Raw genomic sequence first — 25,687 nt, forward strand, 5'->3', positions numbered from 1 at the left:
CAGGTAACAATAACCTCAAACATTTTGCCTCTGCAGTACTCTGCAGTACATCACAACTCCTAACTCATCCATCCATATCCAACATGAGCCCCAGCACCCACCTCCACATGACCTGTCCTCATTCCACCTCCACCTCCTATTTCTGCTGCATGCACCTATCACTCATACACAGACCTCTATCCCCCACAATGTCCACCATCCTTCACACCAAGTGTCCTCCCAAAGGAAATGCTCAGCACAACATCCTTACACACCCATGCAGTCCTGCTGCACACAATCCCACTGTCACCATGCTGGTATGTACTCTCTACTCCCTCCTGCATTTCTTCTATGACTAATTATATGTTAAATCTAAATATACATGTACGCGGCTACTCTTGCTGAAGGATTATAAAATTCCATTAGTTGGTTATTTTTCGACATTAGGTGCATGCTGTTCGACTTTCAGAGAACTTTCTGTCAAATGATTTGAAGTAATACAGGCAGTGCAGGAACTGTGCAATATCAATTTATATTTAGATTAGATTATATTTATGTGCTATAACGTGTGGTTGGACAAACTTGTGTAGTTTTCCCTAGAGTAGTGGAGGGCAAGGGGAGATCTAACAAAGGTTTATAAGATTATGAGAGGCATAGATAGAGTAGAGAAACACAAAATAATCTGCAGATGCTGTGATCAAAGCAACACTTACAGTACGCTGGATGAACTCAGCAGGTCGGGCAGTATCAGTGGAAACGACAGATAGAACGAAGGGTTCGGGCTTGAAACGTCGACTCATCGTTTCCACTGATGCTGCCCGACCTGCTGAGTTCATCCAGCGTACTGTAAGTGTTCCCTAGAGTACAGAAACTATCCTTTTCCCAAGAGTTGCAATAGCTAATACCAGGGGGCATGTACTTAAGGCGAGATGGGGTAATTTCAATGGGAGTGTGAGGGGCAAGTTGTTTTTTTTTTTGTTTTTACAGTGAAATGCTCTGCCTGGGGTGATGGTAGAGGCCAAAGCAATCGAGACTTCTAAGAAACATTTAAATAGGCACATGAATGTGAGGAGATTGGAAGGCTATGGATATTATGCAGATTATCGAGATTAGTTTAGTTAACCACTTGATCACTAATTGATTCGGCAGACAACGGTGGGCCAACAGGCCTGTTCCTGTGCTGTACCGTTCAATATTCTATATTTCATTGCATCTAGTAATATAATTAAGCCCTCAAGCTAGTAAAGAGGCCTCAAAAATAACCCATATGCAGATATAACCTTTCACTTGAGAGATCAAAAAGAGGTCTTTTTATTCCTAAATAAAAACAGAAAATAGTGGACCATTCTGCAGCTCAGGCAGAATCTGTGGGAAAAAGAAAGATGGGTAACATTTCACGTTGAACACTGATTATTAAAATGGTTTTAATGCAGGGTATTCAGCCTGAAGCATAGTTACTCTTTTTATAGATGCTAATCACCTTGCTGAATGTTTCCAGTATTTTCAGCATTATTTCAGATATCTAGTGCCTGCATTTAGTGTTTTCCAATTAAAATCAGTTCTCAGGCCAAAGCAAGGAAGACTCAAGTCCCAGAATATTAAAGAGTCTGGCTTACCTATAACAAGAAAAAGTAGTTCCAAATAAAGCATGGTATTTTGTAAGATCCCTGCTATAGTATTGATAAAAAAAACATTGCTTTACATTATGTTAAATGTTGCCCTCACCTGTTTTGCTCTTCTAACTTTGCCAGTAGTTCCAATTCATCTGGACTGAGGTTATCAGAAGAGGAAGAGTCGGGGCTGACTGCAGGACTTGCCATGGGAACAAGGGTTTGCAGTGTTAGGGTCTTCATCCATCAGAAGGTAAAGAACTGTATGGCAGCAAGATTTGTATTATCTAGAAGAGAAAGGGGTGAATGTTGGCAACAAATTGATGAAATGCATACTCAGGGACCAGCGAGTTCATTAAACTAGATACAGTAAAAAATGACAAATTACTTGAATTGACCACCCAAGTACCAGAGAAAAAAATCTGCCTTTCTGTATTACAGCTAGCATCTCAGAATCCAGCACTACTTCTTTAATTACACACACCAATCATCAAGCCAATAACTTTCTGAATGCCTGCTCACTGCTGGAGCAGACCCTTCATATTAGGAGCTGGTTCTTCCTGTGATTTAGGTCCACCAATGTTTTTTCAGCACATTGGATTATGCATCACAGAAGTAATTGCAAAGAAAGCACGACAGTGCCTCTACTTCCTCACGAGCCTGCGGAGATTCGGCACGGCATCAAAAACCTTGGCAAACTTCCATTGATGTGGTGGAAAGTGTGCTGACTGGCTGCATCACAGCCTGGTATGTGAACACCAAACCCTTTGAGCAGAAAATCCTACAAAAGGTAGTGGATTGTGGCCCACTACACCACAGGTAAAATCCCAACCACTGAGCACATTGACATGAAAAATTGACGTAGAAAAGCAGCAGCCACATTCCAAGATCCTCACCACCCAGGCCATGCTCTTTTCTCACTCCTGCCATCAGGTAGAAGGTACAGGAGCCTCAGGACTCGCACCACCAGGTTCAAGAACAGTTCTTACTCCTCAACCATCAGGCTCTTGAACAAAAGGGGATAACAAGACTCATTCTACTTCCAGTGTTCCCACAACTGATGGTCTCACTTTAAGGGCTCTTTATCTTGTTACTTCATGCTTGTTATTTATTGCTATTTACTTATATCTGCATTTGCGCAGTTTGTTGTCCATCGATCCTAGTTACATTTACTGTTCTATAAATTTGGTAAGAAAGCCCACAGAAAAAGAAACTGAGGGTTGTATGTGGTGACAAGTATATACTCTGATGACAAATTTTACCTTGGATTTCAAAATTTTGAACTTTGAACTTTGGATGGAGACAGAGCTCTCTCGCTGAGAGACCAACTCTGGGAGGAAATGGAGTCTCTCTTCCTGATGGTTGGGGGAGGAAATGGGGTAGGTGGGTGGGTTTATTTTTAAATCACACTTTATTCGTGTTTTCTGGGAAGTTTTGCCTTAACGTTAATGCTGCACCAATAATCTCAAATATATTATTCCTGGTTCAGTTTATCATTTATGCATTTTGTAGTTATTTCTTACTGGCGAGGTTTATTGCACATATTGGCTTTTTAGCCCTAAAGAGGAATGCTGTATTCTTGGAGCTCATCAACAATTAATAACTCACTATGTCTTCACTGTCAAAAAATCTAAATTAATATAGCATTCTATCACTATTGGGATTTGTAATACAGTTAATACACTGAATTGGCAATTGAATAGGTTTTGCTCTGTGCACATGGCCAGAGTTGAAAATTAGCCAATTACTTGAGCCATAGTAGCGTAGTGGTTAGCACGAGGTGATTTGTAGTTCAGAGTTCAATTACGGTGCCATTCTGTTAGGAGTCTCTGTACATCCTCCCTCTGTAAAAGATGTGGGTTTTCTCTAGGTCCTCCAGTTTCTTCCCACAGTCCAAAGATGTACCAAGGTTGCTGAATTGGTCATTGTAAACTGTCCCGTGATTAGGTTACGGTTAAGTACAGTTATGGAGTTGCTGGGGCGGCGTAGCTCAAAGGGCTGGAAGGACCTACTCCATGTTGTATCAGTCAATAAACAAATTAAACAAAATGCAGTCCCTGACTTCACTGTAACTATTAGACTAATATGGTTATTCATTGCACTTCATATCATAACTGCCATGTTATTAGAAACAGGGGTCCAGAACCACGGCTAGCTGGTTTCAGGGATTTGAAAACTGCAGGGAGAGGAAGACCTCCAGTTATCAGAATAATAATTTTTGCTGGTTTAAATGTGATCATAAAGAACCCAGAGAAAACTAAAACAAACAAGAGAAAATCTGCAGATGCTGGAAATCAAAGCAACACACATAAAATGCTGGAGGAACTCAGCAGGCCAGGCACCATCCATGGAAAAAAATAATTACAGTTGACGTTTCAGGCCAAGATCCTGCGGCAGGACTGGAGAAAAAACAGCTGAGGAGTAGGTTCAAAAGGTGGGGGGAGGTGAGAGAGAAACACTAGGTGAAACCAGGAGAGACAGGGATGAAGTAAAGAGCTGGGAAGTAGATTGATGAAAGAGAAACAGGGCTGGAGAATGGGGAGTCTGACAGGAGAGGACAGAAGGCCGTGGCAGACAGAAAAGGTGGGAGGAGCACCACAGGAAGGCGATAAGGTGAGAGGGCATCATATTAATCATCTTGAATTCAATTAAATTGAATTGACTTTATTTCTCACATCCGTCATATACGAGGAGTAAAAACCTTTACGTTACATCTCTGTCTAAACGTGCAACGTGCAATTTATAGTAAATTATAATAAATAGTATGTTTAACAGGACAGTCAATATTTCACAGAAATACAGTTGTGTCAGCATGAGTTAAGCAGTCTGATGGCCTGGTGGAAGAAGCTGTCCCGGAACCTGTTGGTCCTGGCTTTTATGCTGCGGAACCGTTTCCTGGATGGTAGCAGCTGGAACAGTGTGTGGCTGGGGTGACTTGGGTCCCCAATTATTTTTTGGGTCCTTTTCACACACCTGTCACTGTAAATGTCCTGAATAGTGGGAAATTCACATCTACAGATGCGCTGGGCTGTCCGCACCACTCTCTGTGGAGTCCTGCGAATGAGGGAAGTACAATTCCTATACCAGGCAGTTATACAGCCAGTCAGGATGCTGTCAATTGTGTCCCTATAGAAAGTTCTTAGGATTTGGGGGCCCACACCAAACTTCTTCAACTGTCTGTGGTGAAAGAGGTGCTGTTGTGCCGGTATGTACAGACCATGTGAGATCCTCAGTGATGTTCATCCTCTCAACCCGAGATCCATTGATGTCAATAGGGGTGTTCTTAAGGGGAAATCTTACCTGACAAATCTTTTGGGATTCTTTGAGGGAAATAACAAGGAGGATAAACAAAGGATGTTATTTACTTGGATCTTCAGAAGGCCTTTGATAAGGGGGGGGGGGAGAGGAGCTTTTGATAAGGTGCCACATGAGGCTAATTAGCGAGATAAAAACTCATGGGAACCAGAAAGGAACTAGCATGGATAGAGGATTATCTGACTAGCAGAAGGCAAATAGGGGAATAAATATAGCCTTTTCTGGTTGGGTGCTGGTGGCAAGGATTCATTGTTGGGACTGCTTCTTTTCACTTTTATGTCAAAGATTTGGATGAAGGAATTGATGGCTTTGTAGCATGCTTGCAGACGATATGAAAATAGGTGGTGGGGCAGGTAGTGTTGAGGAATCTGCCAAAGAATTTAGACAGATTGGTGAAATGGGCAAAGAAGTGGCAGATGGAATATAATACAGGGACGTGCACTTTGGCAGAAGGAATAAAGACTTGGACTAGTTTTGAAATGGGGAGAAAATTCAAAAAGCAGAAGTCCTTGTGCAGGATTTTCTAAAGGTTAACTTGCAGATTGAGTTAGTGGTAAGGAAGGCGAATGCAATGTTAGCATTCATTTTGAGAGGACTAGAATACAGAAGCAATGATGTAATGATCAGACTTTATAAGGCACTGGTCAGGCTGTACTTGTGAAGTATTGTGAGCAGTCTTGGGCCCCTTATCTAACAAAAGATATGCTGGCATTGGAGAGTGTTCAGAGGAGGTTCATAGGAGTGATGCCAGGTATGAAAAGGTTAACATATGAGGAGTGTTTGATAGCTCTGAGCCTGTACTCATTGGAGGTTAGGAAAATGAGGGGGGGCAGATTTCATTACAACCTTTTGAATATTGAAAGGTATGGATAAAGTGGATGTGGAGAGCATGTTTCCTTTAGTGGGGGAATCTAGGACCAGACAGCACAGACTCAGAATTGAGGGACATCTATTTAGAACAAATGAGGAAAAATGTCTTTAGCCTAAGGGTGGTGAATCTGGGGAGATCAATGCCGGAGATGGCTGTGCAGGCTAAATCATAGGGTATATTTAAGGCGGAGGTTAAGAGTTCTTGATTAATCAGAGAGTCAAAGGTTACAGGAGAAGGCAGGAGAATGGGGTTGACAGGAATAATAAATCAACCATGATGGAATGACAGAGCAGTCTCGGCAGGCCAAATGGACTAATTCTGCTCCTGTGTCCTATGACTCACTTGTCATAGCCAAACTGTCAGAGAAAAAATGGATCAGATGCTTTGTCACAAAGCTCAAGTGCAGGAAATACTGTGTGCACAGTGGCTGCTGCAAACTTACAGAGTTATCAATTACTGACCAGATATTTGTTTCTCAAAGTTATGTATTGGCCTGAGCAGCATTAGGGACACAATTCACGTCTTCATTTCACCTGTATCCATAACTTTGTGAACTAAACTTTACAAATTCTAGGTTTATAGAAGAATTCCAAAGTCCTCTTGTGTTCTACCTGCAGCACACACAAAATATTGGAGGAACTCAGCATGCCAGGCAGCATCTATGGAAACAAGTATACAGTCGGCACTTCAGGCCAAGGTCCTTCATCCTGATGAAGGGTCTCAGCCCAAACTGTTGACTGTTAACTCCTTTGAACAGATGCTGCCTGGCCTGCTTAGTTCCTCAAGCATTTTGCGTGTGCTGCTTGGATTTCCTCTATCTGCAGATGTTCCCTTGTTTCGGATTCTACAGGCAGGACTGTTTGCTAACTTCACTTTCAAAATGTCTGATTTATTTACTATCCCAACCAGGCTTGAAGTCCCCAACAAATCACCATTCAGCTTCCAATTTATTCAGGTTATCCATTCAGCAAACCTACGTGCCAATACAGCCCTTCCAAAATTGGGGTACTTCAAGCTCTTGTAGTCCTCCAGGCATTGCTAAATGGGGATTGTGCCCGAACCTCCATATAGTCTGAACCTGAGTTGACTGGAAACTTAGTGGAACAGTCTGTGAACAGAGGTAATGAGCTGACATGAGATAGCTGGAAATAATTTGAATCAACTTGACTTTGGGTTAAACAAAAAAAAAAGAATGACATTATGCACAAGTCTATTTGGTGAAAAAGCAATAGGGCAATGCTGCCTGTAGCCTTGGGTTAAATCTAAGGCTGGCCAGATGGGACAGAAACAATAAAATTAAAACAACAATTCAAACCAATGAGGAAAGAGAATAAGAATGGAGAATTCTGCATGTAACATCAGCAGAAAACTCAGACAGTGATCATTGTGGAAGTGGATGAGCATGTATCAGACGTGTGGAGATTAAGCCAGGATCAAGGGGGCATCTGGCAAGCATGAACTCCTCAACTTTTCTATTTTGATTGATAGTTCAGGAGGCATTAGGTAAATCTCATGGGTGTGCATATGGCTAGTTAATTATATATAAATTGTATGCTTATTTTTAACCAAGCTACATGAATCGCATGCTTATTTTAAATTGAACCAACAAAGAAAACCATTAGTTAACACAGATTCTCTCCATACCTAATCAATCATTGTTGTTGAAGATGGGAATCAGCTATATCTCTAGATGCTGTCCAAATTTCCAATTGTTATTTTGACTTTCTGCAGGTTGAGGGTCTGTATCTATGGAGACCCAATTCCCTTTGAATGTTTAATACTTATCATGATAGAGAAAGAACCATGTTCTTTTCCTTTTAGACCCAATTTGGAGAATCTTACCTAGATTGAAAACTATTTGCCAAAATTTTCACCAATTTTAATGTCTCCTCGTAATTTAATGATTTCATTTTACTGCTCACAAATGGATTGCCAATTGCCATATCAGCAGCAAGCTTTTTAATCTGACACTTTCCGCTAACTCACACAGATTTCCACTAGGCACCACTCAACACATCCTGCTAATTCAAGTACATATCCATTATTCTCTGCCTTTTACTTCTCAGCCAATTTCCTACTTAGATCAATAACTTACATTCATTTCCATATGCTTCAGCTTTAGCTAACATCCAAAGAGGATTTTTTTTTCTCATCTCTTCCAAAGGTTCAATCACATTGTTAGGTTAAGTTGCTCTCTGACCTTGACAATCCATTTGCAATTATTTCATCACCATACGAGGTGACATCATCAGTGCGCTGTTCACCTGTGGTGTGTCCTCCGAATGCTTAGCTTTAATATAATTATCAATCAGTTGATTGCTTGTCTTCACAGAAACTTAATTGTGACATAATATTGGTGACGAGCAAGTTTTAAAACAAACCCAAGGTGACTACCACCTGCTGAAGCACAGCACAATGTTTTTTCTTCACAAGAGGGAGAGAGACGTTCAAGATTTTTTAAAAAAGCACAGCAGGATGATCCAGCTTAAAAAAAGTGGAAAATGGACGAAATTCACAGGTTCATAAGCAATAAGTACTGGGTGATGATGATGATAATAATAATTTTTATAAAAATGCAGAAATGGCCAGCTACATCAGAAAGATAGATGCATTTGATTGCACAACAGGTAATTGGATGTTGTATACTGAACAGATTGAGTAGTATTTTAAAGCAAATGGAATAGACAATGAGAAACAAGCGCCAGTTTTGCTGAGTGCAATTGGTGGAAGAACATCCAGTTTGACTGCTCCAACCAAACCAGCTGAAATGAGCTTTGCTGATATCATGAAAGTAATGCATGAACATTTAGAACCAAAACCATTTTTGATCGCACAACTCTTTAGGTTTCATACGTGGTGTCAAAAGGAAAGGGAGTCCATTTCAGCATACACAGCTGAATTGAAGAGATTGTCCAAGCATTATTGGTTCAGTGATGAGCTGAAGAATGGACTGAGAGATTGTTTAGTTTGTGGAATCATATAAGAAATCGTTCAAAAATGACTCCTAACTGAAGCACAACTCACATTTGGAACAGCACTTGAAACCACTGTATCACTGGAATCCACAGCCAGAGATGCAATTGAGTTGCAGTGAAGAATGAAAGTGAATGTGAACAAAATTACAGCATCTAAACAGAAACTTGCCTGGCTGAACAAACCGTGTTACCACTATTGCAGGGGCTGACATACACCAGACCAATTCAAGTTTGAAGCTGAAACTTGCAGAAAATGAAACAAAGTAGAACGTATACAAAGAGCAGACAAAAATAAATGGACTGCACAGGGACTTGTTCTGCAACCACATTCTCTGGTGACTATATACATCACCTTTTGTGGAAAATGAAACTGCCCCTCATGTTTCAAAATTATTCACCTCTCAACCTCAGCCTTCTAGTTTTCGCTCTCCTTCAAGCCCGAGCAGTATATTTGTAAATCTTCTCTGCACTCTTGCCAGTTAATGATGCCTTTCTTACAGGTATTACCAATACTCCACGTGAGTTCTCACCAATGTTTTAAATAGCTATAAAATTATGTCCTAGTGTCTTGACTGATGAACATAGTATGCTAGCACTTTCTTCACCACCCTGTCTATTTGTGACATCAACAATGTATATCTACTCGGGAGATCTGTTTCACAACATACCCCAAGGCCCAACCATCCTACTGTACAAGTCCTGCCCTGGTTTGATTTTCCAAAATGCAACTTTGCATTTTGCATTTATCCAAACTGAAAGCCATTTACCAATCCTCAGTCCACTTACATATTTGATTATGAGCCCCCCCGAGTAATGTTTAATAGCTTTCTTCAGTGTCAATGATCCCATCTACTTCAGTAGAATTCCACAAACTTACTAACAATTCCTTATGATACACTTGCATCCAGTTAATGAAAAATGAACAACAATGGTCCTAACACCAGCAGTGTGTGGGGGCCAAATCCAATTAGCAATCTGACCTTCCAGAATAGACTACCATGTGGTACTTTGTCAAAGGCTTTGTTAAAGTCATATAAACAACATCTGTTGTTCTTCATCTTCATCTATCCTCTTGGTTATCTCTTTAAAAAACTCAAAAGAGATTCATTAGACACAATTTCTCACACACAAAACTTTAATCAGGCCTTTTCAATTCAAATGTTGATAGATTTTCTCCCTCAGAATCTCTGCCAGATACTGACCTACCATTGATATTAAGACTCACCAGCCTGTACTTGTCTTTGCTGCCTTTCTTAAATAATGGTACATTAGCCACCCTCTGGTTTTCTGGAATTTCACCTGCGGCTAAAGATGAAGCAAATGTCTCTGCAAGATTCTCTGCAATTTCTTCTCAAGCTTCTCACAAGATCAGAAGACACACTCACTGCCCTTTGAGGGGAAATAAAAATATGCCCCATCTCTATTTTAAATATGTTATAATATATTTTTAAGTAGTGACTCTGTTGTTTGTCAACGGTTGATAACATCCTCTCCTTATCTACTCTGTCAGAATCTCTCAGGGTACTGGGTGTTCTCACACATTCAGAATCCAGTAGATTCAAACCTACTCTGCTTTACCTTTTCTCATCAGACAATCAACTCATTCTAGGTAATAGTCATATGTCTTCTCTGAACTACCATCAGCACATTTACCTCCTTCTATTAATAACAAGCCAACATTCTGCATTCCAGCTATGGTCTCACCAATATTCAAAAGTACTGTAAGTGACATCTAACCTCTTATTCAGTTCCCCAAGCAAAAAAAAAGGACATTTTGTTAGCTTTCCTAATTACTGTACACTTTCTCACCTACTGTGCAGTGCAATAACCAGATATTCTGTAATGCATTGACAGCAAATAACGACTTTTCAACTGAAAGCACAAATAGAGTGCTATTTCTTCAACACCAATTAACAGACTACACTCAATTTAATAAGGAAACCAGGTGTCATTTTTAGGTTTCTTCTGCAAACTAAGACTTTTTGGTCAAATTGTGCAATTGCTACTCTCCCATCATGTGGGGGTGGACAGTTTCATACTAAGGGCAAGTACACAGTGAAACTATTTTGAATACCGATGTACTAAAGATTACATCTTCCATAAAATAAAACATTGTGTGCATAGCCCCAGCCCCTGGATACAATGGAAATTGTTGTGATCTGGTCTATTATACAAACGGAGAACAAATTTTCCTGCATTAACTATTGTATTGCCATTAAAGGGATATTCATTTGTAGGCTCCAGCTTTTTTTTTGCCATATTACGCTTGGAATGCTTACTGCATTAATCAGATAACTGCATGCTGATGAAAGCAGGCATTCAACAAATACTGCAGGGTAAAGCATGGATTTAAATGGTCTCAGCACCCTCCTCTGTACTTCATACTGACTACCTTCCCACTGACATATTTTTTCATTCCTCACATATGTTGCTTAACCTGCTGAGTCCCTTCAGCAAGCAATTTGTTGCTCCAGATTACAGGATTTACAATTCCTTTTGTCTTCACACTGGATTTAGGCTGTCCTCTCTCCCACAGTTTCACACACAGTCTCTTGTGTTTCCTCTTAAATAATTATGTGGTGAATCAAATGCTACAGCAACTAAGCACAAAATGTAGACTGAGAGCTATTGTTACATATGAAAGCTCAGGAAGACAAACCATGTGAAAGAGGATTGATTTGTGGGCCTTTATGACTAGAAGGAAGCAAAGAACACAGGTAAAGCAGCACTGGGTCAACCAATTCTAATTGGATAGAGAGAAATTGGAATGTTTCACTAAAGACAAGAAATTAAAACCGTATAAACCAAAGGATTTTACATAATTGAACAATTGTTGGGAATAAGAGAATATCAAAAATGACTAATGGAATGTAGGCCTAAAGGAGGCCTGAAATTCCACCGAGAGGACATGATGTTTCAGATGACCTTCTGATGCCAACCCACCATCTGTGAGGATACAAGTCTGGAACGTGATGTGATCCACTTACTTGAAAATCACTCAGAGAGCACAATACTACCTAGAGCAAAGTCTGCTGCACTGGCACCATCCAACAACCTAAACATTCACTGCCTCCAGTACCAGTGCTCTGAAGTTTCAAAATCAGGTTTAATATCATTGGCATGTGTCCTGAATTTTGTTGTTTTGCATAGGCAGTAGTTCAATTATAAGTATACATTCTGTATATTAAAAATATATTAAATAAGTAGTTCAAAAAGAGAGGAAGTAAAGATACTGAGGTAGTGTTCGTGAGTTCATTGCCCATTCAGAAATCTTTTGTGGAGGAGAATAAGTTTCTCCTGAAACGTTGAGTGTCTGTCTTCAAACTTCTGGATCTCCTCCTTGATGGTTGCAATGAGAAGAGGGCATATCCCGAGTGTTGGCGGTCCTTAATGATGGATGCTGCTTTTTTTGAGGCTTCACCTTTTGACAGTGTCCTTGATGCTGGGGAAACTAGAGCCCACAATAGAGCTGGCTGTGTTTACAACTTCCGGCAGCTTTTTTGGATCCTGTACAGTGGTCCCTCCATACCAGATGATAATGCCCTCAATCTCATCTCTTCCACTTCACGCATATCTGCTCTTACCCCATCTTCTTGCCACCCTACTGGGGATAGGGTTCCTCTTGTTTCCCCAAGATTTGCAGGATTTCTTTTGACATTTCTAGTCTAACCCTACATCCCAAATGCATGTACAGATGAGTGTTGGAATCTAAGGGAGCTGCCTGTACATGGATAGAATAAAATAAGTGTAGGATTTGTGCAAATGTGGATATGTTTGGTGATAGGATCCCTTTGGAGATTATGGAAATTGTGGAGGATGATGTATTGGAGTGGAGGCTCATGAGATGATAGGTAAGGACAAGAGGAAATCTATCACTGTAAGGGTGGCAGGAAGATCGGGTGAGCGCGGATGTTTTAAGGGAACGGAGGAGATGTGGGCAAGGGTAGCATCTAACGTGGAGGAAGGGAAACCCTGTTCTTTGAAGAAGGAGATGTCCTGGAAAGGAAAACTGCATCCCAGAAACAGATGCAGCAGAGACGAAGGAACTGAGAAAAGATAATAGCATTTTTACAGGAGACAGGGTAGGAAGAGGTATAGTCAAGATAACTGTAGGAATCAGTTGACTTATAAAAGATGTCGTTGCTAAGTTTATAAAAAATGTTCAAGTTATAAGTCTTTTCACACATCCAATTAATAGAACCAAAAGAGCAGCTGTTCTAGAATGTGATGTACTGTACCTGTGATACAGTTTGTGAAATGCAAACAACAGACGTGCAAGAGTCACTGTTTCAAAGTAGCAAGCACAGAAGTAATCAGCACATGACAAGCTTCTGCAAAAAGCCAATGTGATAATGACCATATAATGTAAAGTGATATTTTATGAGTGAAGAGTATCGTGTGAACACTAAATGATAACTACACTGCTCCTCCCTGAAATATTGTTCTCTTATCGATCAAGAGAAATGGTTATACAAACGTGGAAGCACACCAGGTTTTTAATGAATCCTCAGGACAGGTAATGCAGATATTGTAATTGAAAAGTAAACATTAATACTAAAAGTAAATATTATGATGTATTAAATACATCATCCTCTACAAAGAAAGAAATATCAAGAATTTAGAAAGCCTGAATTACATATTTTGCAGATCATTAAGCGTGATATTGGAGAAAGAAAGCATAAGATCTGACCATTATATTCCAATCTTCATTGGCAAAAGACACATTGCCCACGGACTAGAAAGCAGTTAATGTGAAAGCTTTGTTTAACAACGGAGAAAGAGGATAGAATGAGTAATTACTGGGCAGTTGGCCTAACACTGAATGTGGATAAAGTACTGGAAACAATTCCAAGGGACAGTATATCTGTCATTTAGAAAAGGCACAAATCAAATGGATTTGTTAAAGCAAGGTTGCATTGAGTAAATTAATGATTTTAAGCCATTAAAAGCATAATGGATGAGAATCGTGTTTGTTGTACATTGTTTTATTCAACCCTTAGAGAATTCATATAGCTTCTGAGAAGTAAACTGAACACATATGAGATCCATTGAAGCGTGTCAAGATGCGGGGAAGTATATATTGGTCGGGAGGTATTTTAGTAACTTTAAGGTACAATGTTCAATAAACAAGGCTCTTGCTTTAAGTAGTCATACACATATATATAAAATCAATGTTTAAACTTAAATCCAAGGTTAAAAATTAGATGAAAAAATATTTTTAAGAAGTTAGCAGAAACATAAAACTGCCATTTGACTGAGAGGTTTAGGTTATTAGAGGACTGCAAAAAGGACAGAACAGTGGTGATGAATTCAATCCAGAGAAGCGCATAATAATGCCTCTGGGACAGCAAACAACAAAGGGAATACACAATAAATTACACTACATTGAGAACCATATTAATATAGGACTGTCTGAGTACATCGCCAGAAATCACCGAGGGTGGAGGCGATTCAGGTCCCAATCAGGATACTTCCCTATTTTGATCAAGGCAAAGCAGTTGTGTCAGAACATTAAGCAAAAATGCAGTTCAAAAAAGGATGCACAGCATTGGAAGGGGTTCAGAGGAGAGTACCGTGGATTTTGTCAGAACTGAGGACATTGGATAGGCAGACATTGTTTTCTTTGAAAGAGAGAAGGCTCAGGAGATCTATAACTGAGATTTATAATAAATTGATCAGAGGGAAAAAAAGAATAATTTCGATCCCTCCAATTGATAGATCAAATAGATAATTGAGGAGATTTTTTTTCCCACCCAAAGGAGAGTTTAGGGTCTGGAATTCACTACCTGAAAATGTGGCAGAGGATCATAAACTAGAATATCTATATGAGCTTGGACATATGCAAAATGATGCCCAACACAGTATATTTCTATGAATCAGAACTCAGAAGTAAGTTCAGTAAAATAAAACATCGACATCCTATGAATCAACCTTATGAAATCTGTCTCTAATGCATATATATCCCTGCAAATTTGCCCAGAGTACTGCAGACCTAGTCTTACCAACCATCTGCATACTTTGGGTCTTGGTTTCAAACTTCTGTTTCATAATGCTTTTGTGAAGTACGGCAACTACTGATGGGAGAGGGAGAAAGAGGACGTTTCCAATTCAAGACCTGCTATGGCTCGAATTCACATAGCTGAATGGTGGCAGCTTAAGGGATCATCATTTGTTGCCTGAGCTTGGCTTATCAGGTAGCTCCAACTAAACCCAAACTTCCAAGACCAACTTGAAACTGTACTACATTGTAATTAGTTTCAGCTCACAAATTCAAAGGCAACAATTAGAGATGCCGGGATGTCACAAAGTCTTTTGAATGTCAGAAGTTGACTACATCTGAGCCAGTATTTCAATTTCTTTTAAACAGATGACCAGGACATTTTCACATTACTGCTTGCCATTTTTTAAACTTTAAGGTACTTAAAACAGCAAAATACTCAGCTGTAAGCAAGACACACAAAATGTCATCAGGCAGCATCAGTGGAAATGAATAAACAGTTGATGTTTTGGGCCAGGACCCTTCTTAGCTGCAGAGTCCTGAGGGATACTCTGAAGGAATCCAAAACGCACTATAAAAAAAATGCAACTTCTCCTTTTTAAACTGGCGAAGCAGTAACATTGATATCAAGTGACTTTAAACGGAAACAGTGGGTCTAAAACCTACCTTATTTCTTGGAAATATTGGTGATATTTCTTTCCAAAAAAGATAAACAGTTAATTGAAATTATCTGACTTGAGGCAACCCACTCATATGGGTGGAGGCATTGCTGTGTTCCTAGAAAACAGACCACATTGTGTCCTTACACAATGCAAGGCCACATCGGCATCCGTTAGTCTCATGAGACCATGGATTTGCACCTTGGAAGGTTTCCAGGGCACAGGCCTGGGCAAGGTTGTATGGACGACCAGCGGTTGCCCATGCTGCAAGTCTCCCCTCTCCACGCCACCGATGTTGTCCAAGGAAAGGGCATTAGGACCCATACAGCTTGGCACCAGTATCATCGCAGAGCAATGTGTGGTTAAGTGCCTTCCTCAAGGACACGACACGCTGCCTCAGCCAAGGCTCGAACTAGCGACCTTCAAATCACTAGACGAACGCCTTAACCACTTGGCCACGTGCCAACATCTGCCACATCATCTGCACATATATCAAGGAATGCAAGATGGAAAAATATAGTGTTTATTTGTTAAGTTTTGAATACAAATTTTGAGTGTGAATTTTTATCCTATAGCTCAAATAATTTGGTAGTGACTTGCTGATTCTATAAGGATAGACTTATGTTACCTGAACAGCCATAAATGGGTGGGGGGGGGTGCCTATAATCAAATGTCTGTTCTGAATAGCCAAACCTGTAAAGGGAGTCCAGTGCTGTAAATATACTGAATTTTACTGACTTCTGAAATGTCAGAATTAAATGAATCATGAAAAGATGACAGCATCAAGATGAAAACTTCAAGTTATTACAATGGTTGAGCTGGGTACTGATTGACACATGATGCCAGCAGTAAATATGTCACTTAATTTTCTATACAGAAGGAACTACTCAATAAGATCTCCAACTTCATAGGTTGACAGCATCTCAGGGGCATAAACAAACAATAAATTCTTTATCCATACTCCACATCCAGTATTTACTTTACAGCTCTAAGATGTCTGTTTACATCTGATCAAATTAAACATAGTTTACACAGACTTTAAATCTATGCCGTTGGCCTGATTCGCCTGCTCACTGTAAAAGCTTTCCTGTGTGTATTTAAACTAATCACGATCATGGACAGTACATTTACTTCAAAACTCCACTCATCTGTTCTTTGCTACAAGGAAAACAACTGCAACTTTTCCAGTTTAATCTTGCACATAACATCTCGTATTTTTGTAACCATTCTGGTAAGTCTTGTTTCCTTCCTTTATCCTTCTGGGCGATGACCAGAATTGAACACAATATTCTGGTATTTTAAGAAGTTTCAGCATGAATTTCTCTATTTTTTGTATTTAAGTTTCTATTTTAAATCCCAGGATTCCATTTGCTCTAGTAACTGCTCTCATAAAATGTACTGCCACTTGCTTGGATTTATTTAAATAGTCACGCTCAGTCTATGTTGCGCCCCCCACATTCTTTTTGCCAAGTTTCTCTTTCTATGGATGGCTCTGTGTTGAACTCCCTTTGCTGCATCTCTACCTTTTCTGTCATCTTGCATCGTTTATCTTCTTGCAGATTATCCTCTTTATTCTCCTAGTTTGGTGTCAAATGTAAATTTGGAAACAGGACCTTGTATACCAATGTCCAAGTAACTAATGTACAGGTGACACCAGTACTGACTCCTGCACAGCATACTCTCAACCAATCTAAAAAACGTAATCATTCAAAAGCACTTGGCTTTTTGCCATTAAGAATGAGATGACATAAAGAGCAGGAGCTGTTAGTGGGCATTTAGTAAAAACAACTATTTTCCTTGACCCTTGACTCCCTATAGACCTAAAATGTATGGAGGCCTTGGACAGCTTCAGTTACGTCTCCAGAGTTGTACATGGCAGAACATTTCAAATTATTACAATCCACCAAACATGAAATTCCTCCCATCTTCATCTTGAACAGGAAATCTCTTCTGAAACTATTCTTTCCAATGTTAGCTTTGCTTGCCGGTGAAGTATCTTAAAACAAAATCTTGTCAATTTCAAAACCAATTTGCTATTCATCTACTGCTGAACCTTCAACTTCGTAAGTTTCAATACTTTGCAGAAGACTCAACCAAAGTCTTTCTAATCAATATTTACCACATGACCTTGATCAACATTTCATTCTCTTAAAAATCTAAATCTGACTAGTCAATCATTACTTGCTTAACAAAAGGCAGCTCTCCTAAATGAGTCAGTAATCTTCAAGTGCCTATCAATAATTCTCTCACCACTATTTCTAAGTTTTCTGACAGCCAATGTTACACAACGGCAATAATTATTGTTCTTGGGCATGTCCATGCACAACAAGCATGTTCAGATACAAAATTAAAGCACGATCTAACCACAGAAAGTTAAGAACTTATGACTTTATGTCTGAGCCAAACCCGAAACCTTGGTTCTATAAACACAAGGGATTACCCAGATGCTAGAAATCCTGAGCAACACATACAAAATGCTAGGATAACTCAAGTCAGGTATTTTGGGCCAAGACCCTTCAACAGGGCTGGAAAAAAAGGGGCTGAAGCCAGAATAAGGTGGGAGGGGGCAGAGGAAGGAGTGAGACGAGATGAAGGGGAAGGTGGATGGGTGGGAGAGGAGGGATGAAGTAAGAAGCTAGGAATTATAGACAAAAGAGGTAGAGAGCTGAAGAAAGAGAAATTTTATAGGACAGGACAAAAGACGATGGAAGAAAGGAAAGGAGGAAGGGCACCAGATGAAGGGCAAGTGAGAAGACAAGGGGTGAGAGGGGAACCAGAATGGGGAAAGGAAAAAGAAAGAAGGAGAAATAGAGATAGTGCTGGAAGTTAGAGAAATTAGTGCTCATGCCATCAGGCTAGAGGCTACCAATTCGTAATATGAGGTGTCCTCCAACCTGAGTGTGGCCTCATCACAGCAGTAGAGGATGCCATGGACTGACATGTTGGAATGGGAATAGGAAGTTGAATTCAAATTGGTGGCCACCGAGAAATCCTGACTTTTCTGGTGGACAGAGCAAAGGTACTCGACCATGCAATCCCCCAATCACTGTTAATATTTCTCTCACCATTGTTTCTGAAAGTGAGGAGGAGGCCATGTTGGTAGCACGGAACAGGAGGATAAGGTGAAGGCAGATGTGCGGAGAAGAATGGAGATATGGGTGAGGACATCATTGAAGGCTTCTACCCTCTTCCTTTCCAGTCCTGATGAAGGGTCTCTGCCCAAAATGTCAACCATTAATTCCCCTCTATAGATGCTGTCTGTTTTGCTGAGCTCCTCCAGGTAGCCAGGTTCTGCATAGTGAAGCAATGCATGGAAAAATGGTTACTGTTTCACATGCCATCTCCATTCTTACAGCTGTTCAGTTATTTATATTTAGAGATACAGAACAGCAAAAGGCCCTTCTGGCCCAACAAGCCCACACCACACCTGGCAGAAACCCGTAAGGTCACAGGGAGAATGTACAAACTTCTTACAGAGTATGATGGAATTGAACCCGAGTTGTTGGCTGGCGAAGAAATTGCGTTATACGAACCGCTACACTACCATGCATGCTGTACCAAGGACAGTTAATGACCATCTCCCATGGTAGTGAACCTTCATGCATTTATTTATAAAGGGCTGGCTCAATCCAAGGACATAATTCGTTTGTTATGTTTGATGTTTTGTAGTCACTTGGCAATGTTCCTGTGCCTAAGCAGCAATGAAACATTAAAGTTCTAAGTACAAAGAATGTATAATATATACAACCTTGAGATTCTCTCCTTACAGGCAGCCACAAACCAAAGAAACCCAATAGAACCCGTGAAAAAAAGGCCTTAACGCAACCATCCTGCACCTTCGAGACTTCATTTCTCACCACAAAAATGCAAGGTTGTACAGGTGGTTCAAAAGCTCGACTCCAAAAGGTAAGTTACAGACTACTGATTGCAGTGATTGCCAAACACCCGATGATCAGAAAGAAAAACAAATCACGCAAACGATAAAAATAAACAAATAATGTTCAGAACTGAAGCTCATGAAAATGAGTCCACAGCCACAAAGCCAGTCACAACCGATCCAGGAGCCAGTTAGTTGCAGGCTACAGCCTCAGTTCAGCACAGAGATGAGTAAGCTTTGCACAGCAGCAAGCTGAACATTGGCCCATCCCTAGCCTCCAGCCCCTACACCCTGACCTTTTCAATCTGGCCTGGTGCTAAAACTGGCCAAGCAATGGATTGTTCCTTGCTCTCAGTCCCAGGTCCTGCCGCTTTGAGACACACTCTGGCCCAGGCCCCACCACCTGAACTCTGACCCGCCTTGGTTCCGCTGCTTCGAATCAACTCCGCGGCCGATCCAACAGCCAAACACTGCTCTTGGGCCTGGACCCCGCTGCCTCGATTCAGCCTGCCTGCACCACACCACAACTGTCCTGTGCCTTTGAGACTTCGTTTCACACTGCAAAAGTGGCAGTTCCAAAGCTCCAAAAGGGAAATTATAGGCTATCGATCGCTGTGATCGTTTAAGAAAAAGTATGATCAATAAAGTAGTTAATAGTAGTTTTTATTGCCAGCAAGTTATCACTGTGCTTCACCAATGCCATCTTAAACTGGAAGCCCATCTTTTGCTGCATTATGAAACATCATGCAAGTTGTTTTACAACCACTCACTTTACTCCATCCTAGGATGCTGTCCTCCAGACCAGGTAGCTTGTTTCCTTAACCTTTAGCAACTGCTCTAACACTACCTCATCATCTCCATCCCGGCCATTATTGCCAACACTTAGGAGGGCTAACGGCGCCGAACGGCCACTCCTTTGCTTGCATCTACGGAAACAGCTCTATTTCCGTCTTTAATATCTCTATTTTTCCACTTCAGGGTCCTTTTGAAGACCCTGACCTGAAGTTACACGCTGACTACGGTTCTTCGCGGGAATGGGACCCGCTCTCGGGGTTCCACCATCAGCCATTGTTGTTTGGCACGCCAAAGGCTCAGCCTAAGAGTCCGGCTTGGATTTGGAAGCCTAGGATCTCGGGGCTCTTAGGACGGGCGGATTGAGGGTCGGTGTCACAACAGGAGACTCATGTGTCATCGGGGAGTCGGGTTATCTGCGACTGTGTGCCTGGAGACCTGGGATCTTTGCGATCTTCAGGCACAGAGCTCAAAAAAAGCGACCTTACAGACTTTTAACATCGTAAACCAGCAAGTTGTTTGTTATGTCTCCCCACTCACTGGGAAAATGGAGACATCCCTTCCTCCCTGATTGGGGAGAGAGAGAGAACCTGTGGTATGTCGAATACCAGGTGAAACGCGAAGTCCTTGGGGTATCTGCAAGTCTGTGTCTTTGGTACTGCTTTGCTTAAACTTGAGTGCTCTGTGGCAGTGCCGATGCTTTTTTTTGCCAGTGGGGGGAGGGGGGGATTGATGCTCACTGCCATTTACGGGCAGGAGGGGGGAGTTGGGGGGGACTTTGGGGTTCTAACATTTAACTGTTGTTCATTCTTTGGGGCACTCCTCTGTTTTTCGTGGATGGTTGCGAAGAAAAAGCATTTCAGGGTGTATATTGTATACATTTCTCTGACTGAACTGTGCCTTTGAACTTTTCCTTCCATTGGGGCTTTGCCATCATCACCTTTCACTGGAAAGATGGACATTTTTTAACATTATTAATTTTTGAGGCTCCAGGCATCACCGGTAATACAGGCATTAACTTCCCATTCCTATTTACCCTCAAAAAGCTGCTGACAAGCCAAACCCTGAGCTGCTGCACCCTTTCTATGAAAGGTATCCCAAGATGCTGTTGGACTTACAGGATTTACAATATTGATAATTAAGACCAGCAATATGTTACAAAGTTAGAATGATAACTGACAGAGTAGGATATGCAAGTGGTGGTGCACCTACTGCCTTTTCTTGTCTCGGTAGAGTCAGAGCAGCCTAGTCAAGCAACTGAGTAAGGTATTATGTGGATGCAACACACTACAGCTACAGTAAACTAGTATAAGGCAGTCATTTGGTATTCAGCCAGGCTTAAAGCACCATGCACTGATTACTTTTCACCTCTAGTTAACCCTACACTGACTATCAGCAATTTCACAAAGATGTAAATGCTTCATTATTCTCGTGACATGCTCTTCAATTCCACTCACCCCTACATTTTTTTTTTAACTTACGTACATTTTTTGGCCCAGACATATACATTAATGATTCCAATTCCTCAAAGTTTGTGATGTAGTTTATCCCGCTCACCTTCAGGATGATCTGTCTTTCTTCAAAAAGACAGGTCTCTATGCTTTGATTATCACTTCACACGTCCTTGACTTAGCAATGACAAGATTCGATCCATGGACTCCTTTTCTCAAATTAACATATGCCTACTTTCGTCTGACAACTTTTTCCCAAAAGCATTGAATTTGCTGGTTATCTCTCTGTTGTCTACTGCTACAGAAAAATTCTGTGATCACTACAGCGCAGTGAATGTTAAATCAAGGTTAAGAAAGATTTGTTCCCAGACTGGACCTCAGCAAAACGCACAAATTTCTCCATGGGAAGAAAAGAAACACACGGATGAGTAGGCCATTTGGCACCTCTTCACAGCTCTGCTATTCATTAAGCTTATGGCTTTTAGTTCACATGCCTGGACTAACCCCTTATCCTTTAATATACTGTAGAAAAATCTATTTATCTCCATCTTTACGACATCCCATTCCCAATATATTTGCCAGTTGCCTGCTCTCTATCATCAAGCCTCTTTAGCCTTTTTGGGAAAGCATTCCAAAGATTTATCATTCTCCAGGTGAAGAAATTTCTTCCCATTTCAACCTTGAAATTTACCCTCTATGGTGTGACACATTGCTGCTAGGAATGAGACAAACAGATGGAGTCTAGATGCAGTCACAAATGTGCCACATTACAACTGAACCATGTTTTTCTAGGGTAGGAATCCTAAATGCAGACAAATAGAATACAAATAAAATGCTTGTGTATTTTGTTGAAGACAATGTGTGTATATTGTTCATGATATGCATTATCAGTATGAATACTGAGATTCAAAAGGCTAAGTCACATTGAATACTCTTGTCAAGAATTTTACATCAATGGTCAATTTATAAATGTATCAATTTTCAATGAAATATCACCATTGTATTCAATAAACTCGACAGTGATAAGTACTGTAAAAGAAGCCATTTTCTTCAATTATCTGTAAGTAGTTGTTACCAATCTATAAATCAGTGCACTTAGAGAAATCACACATGGTCTCCAAATACAAAATGAATATACATCATCTGATAATCAGCCTCCAGCAGCCAAATAAGGAAGAGAATTATAATTCCGCATTAAATAGTTTCATAATTCATTATGTAACACAGTAGTTAATGTTGAAGCTTTCTGATCTCCAGCAACCCAGGTCAATCTCAATCTTAGGCACCATCTCTACGCAGTTGGCATACTTTCTCTGTGATGGAATGACCTTTCCCAGGTCTCTGGTTTTGTCCCACATTCCAAACATGTGCTGGTAGATTAATTGGCCATTGTGAATGACATTTCATGCATGTGAGTGGCAGGGTATCGAGGTGGAGTTAATGAGTGTGTAGGAGATGGTTGAGAATGCTCCAAGGGCTAGCACAGACTTGATGGAATGAACACCCTTCAATGCTGCACGGAAATAAGAGAAAGATATGAGGGTTCTTGTGAGCAAGGGGAAACAAGACCAGTAGAAAAGTGGATGGTAATTCTCCTGATAATGATTTACTTTAAAAATACCAGCTTAAAATGTGAGTAAAACTATGTGATCAATGGAGGATCTTTCAGAAATGCATAATCGTAAATAGATTCTTGTCACTTCTCAATCAGCAGACAGGATAACCCTTCCCAGTTCTTTGGACTATATTCAGCAAGCATGCTCTGGATACAAGACCAGTCTCATCTAGAGACTTCTCAGAAGAGAAAATGGCAACGCGACGCAGCACGCAATGGCCACTCCAGAATGAATATCGGTTATCTGTCAAGTAGGATGCCGTGCACAATCCTGATTTGATGGAGACGGGTGTGAGAAGCACGGAGGAACATCTGGTGAAACTTCTGAAATGCCTATTTTGCTGCTGCTGCTACTGTGCGATCCAGAATCTCTGGAGGTGAAGGCCCCGAATCTTTGGCTTTGCCTGTTACTTGGTGGCCGGGGTCGAAGCGTTCTGCAGAGATGGTGCTCGGTGTCTGAGGGCTATTCGGAGGCTCGTGGTTTTCGGACGGACTCAGAGTCGACTGTGATCCGGTGCTTCCAGGGTGCTGCATCGGCAAGTTTGTGGCACTGGAGGCTCACGGCAGGGAGAGTTTTTCTTCCTTCTACTGTCTGCGTGAGATGATGGGGCTATCGGACTTTGAGACTTTTTTTTTACCGTGCCCATGCTCTGTTCTTTATCAAATTACGGTATTGCTTTGCACTGTTGTAACAATATGTTATAATTATGTGGTTTTTATCAGTTTTAGTCTTGGTCTGTCTTGTGTTTCTGTGATATCATACTGGAGGAACATTGTATCATTTCTTAATGCATGCATTTCTAAATGACAATAAACAAGGACTGAGTGTCCTCGTAATCTAATCTAGCACTTTTTTTTATATTGTCATTTAGAAGCTACATAGCTTCTATTTTTCTTACACGGTCCCAATGGAATTGTGTTATTGCAACTTGGGTGTAAATAAAGTCGTACCGAATTATAATGTAAATGACAACTTTTATTTTAAACACAGTGGGTAAAAATCTAAAGTTTGAATTATCAGGATAAGTCTCAATGTTTTGTAAAAGGGAAATTGCATATGGTTAACTTATTGGATTGTGTGAAGGGATGAATATGGTGAAGAACTGAACTTGGATACTTAAAAGGCATTTGACAAGGTGCCACATCAAACATTATTTCAGGGAATAAAATTTCTTAGGTAGCATGGACAGCAGATCGGCTGGTTAAATTAAATTACAGTTGGCATAAATTGATCTTTTTCAGGTTGGCAAGACGTACTGAGTGAATTTTTAAAAGCTTAAGAAATGACTTGGATAAACACTTGGAAGGCATGCTAGCTAAATTTCTAACAATACCAACATGATAGAAAATGAAATTTTGAAGAAAAACTCTATGGTTACAAAGAGATACAGATGGATTGAGTCGGCAGAGATTTGGCAAATGAAAAATAATATGGGAACTGTTCATTTTGCCAAGAAAATTAAAAAAGAAGCACATAACCTGAATGGTAATGGATTTTAGCGGTCCAAGATACAATGAGATCTGGGTGCCCCAATGCATGATTTGAAAAGGCTAGTGCACATGTAATTAGGAAACCTAAAATAACGTTATTGTTTATTGCTAGAGAAATTGAACAGAAAAATAAGAGGGTGCTTCAGTTATGTAGGACACTAGCAAGGGCACATCTTGGAATATGGCACCTTGTCAGCATCAAAATGCCTACCATACTGTAATATTCAATTACTCAAAATAGAGATGAACAAGGTAAGTATTCTTGGATTCGGATTTAAGGTGAAAAAAAGGGTTTCCTTGAGACTGGACAAAAATTAAATGAGGCCAGAGGTAACTGAAGTGTCAGCAATTAAAGAAAGCAATTTTGCTACAATATTATACATCGAGACAAAACAAGCTAACAAGACCTACATCGGTGACTGCTGGAACTGACTTGGTTTGAATATCATTAAGTAATTAAGTACTCCAGTATTAGCAAAGACAGAACTGACAGTACACTCCCTAACATTGTAATTGAGGTTTCTATATAAAATATACCAAAGGAGGTGCAATGTTTATAACAAAATAGATACAAAGGAAAAGCAGAGAGCAGGACCACAAATGAACTACAAAGTCTCCGAGCAAAGGAACACAGTTCCGAGTTAATCAGAGAAGTTACCAGCACTCTATACACTCAGTAAAGAAGGCTGCAAAAGCTCAACTGGCTATGAATCTACAGATGCATGGGCACACTTCAAGAATGAAGTTCAGAAGTAATTAGACAGAAAGAACAGAAGAGTGCAGGGAGAATGCACAAAGGATAGTAAAAAACCTCCAGCTCTGAGGAACAAAGGACAACCAGGAAGGCATGTTAAGTGAGGTAAATAAGTTACTTCTTAAAAAAGTGTGACTGAAAAATGGAGCTAAATTTGGAAGGAGATGACCAAGATGCAAAAACTTTTATAGGAAGAAAAATTGTTCAGATGCTATTGGCTTTGGTTGAGAGTATTTGGCTTTAATTACGCACACATTTATCGTATTTGAGTCCAAAGCATTTTATTCAACACAAGAATTT

General features: G+C 40.4%; 1 protein-coding gene across 10 annotated transcripts in view; it reads right to left on the reverse strand.

The window, feature by feature from the left end:
• The window catches only part of LOC140191247 (EVI5-like protein), a 265,130-nt gene that overhangs the window by 201,148 nt on the left and 38,295 nt on the right, over positions 1–25,687 (reverse strand). For 9 of the 10 annotated variants that reach the window (XM_072248473.1, XM_072248481.1, XM_072248479.1 and 6 more), the window contains one exon: positions 1,705–1,876. In XM_072248473.1, coding sequence (XP_072104574.1) covers positions 1,705–1,832 — 128 coding nt within the window. In that variant the 5' untranslated portion in view covers positions 1,833–1,876. Of the gene's footprint in view, positions 1–1,704; positions 1,877–18,472; positions 18,561–25,687 lie in introns of those variants that run through there. The other variant, XM_072248474.1, reaches the window with a different exon arrangement.

Source organism: Mobula birostris, chromosome 32 (genome assembly GCF_030028105.1).
Source record: "Mobula birostris isolate sMobBir1 chromosome 32, sMobBir1.hap1, whole genome shotgun sequence".
Taxonomy (NCBI): Eukaryota; Metazoa; Chordata; class Chondrichthyes; order Myliobatiformes; family Myliobatidae; genus Mobula; species Mobula birostris.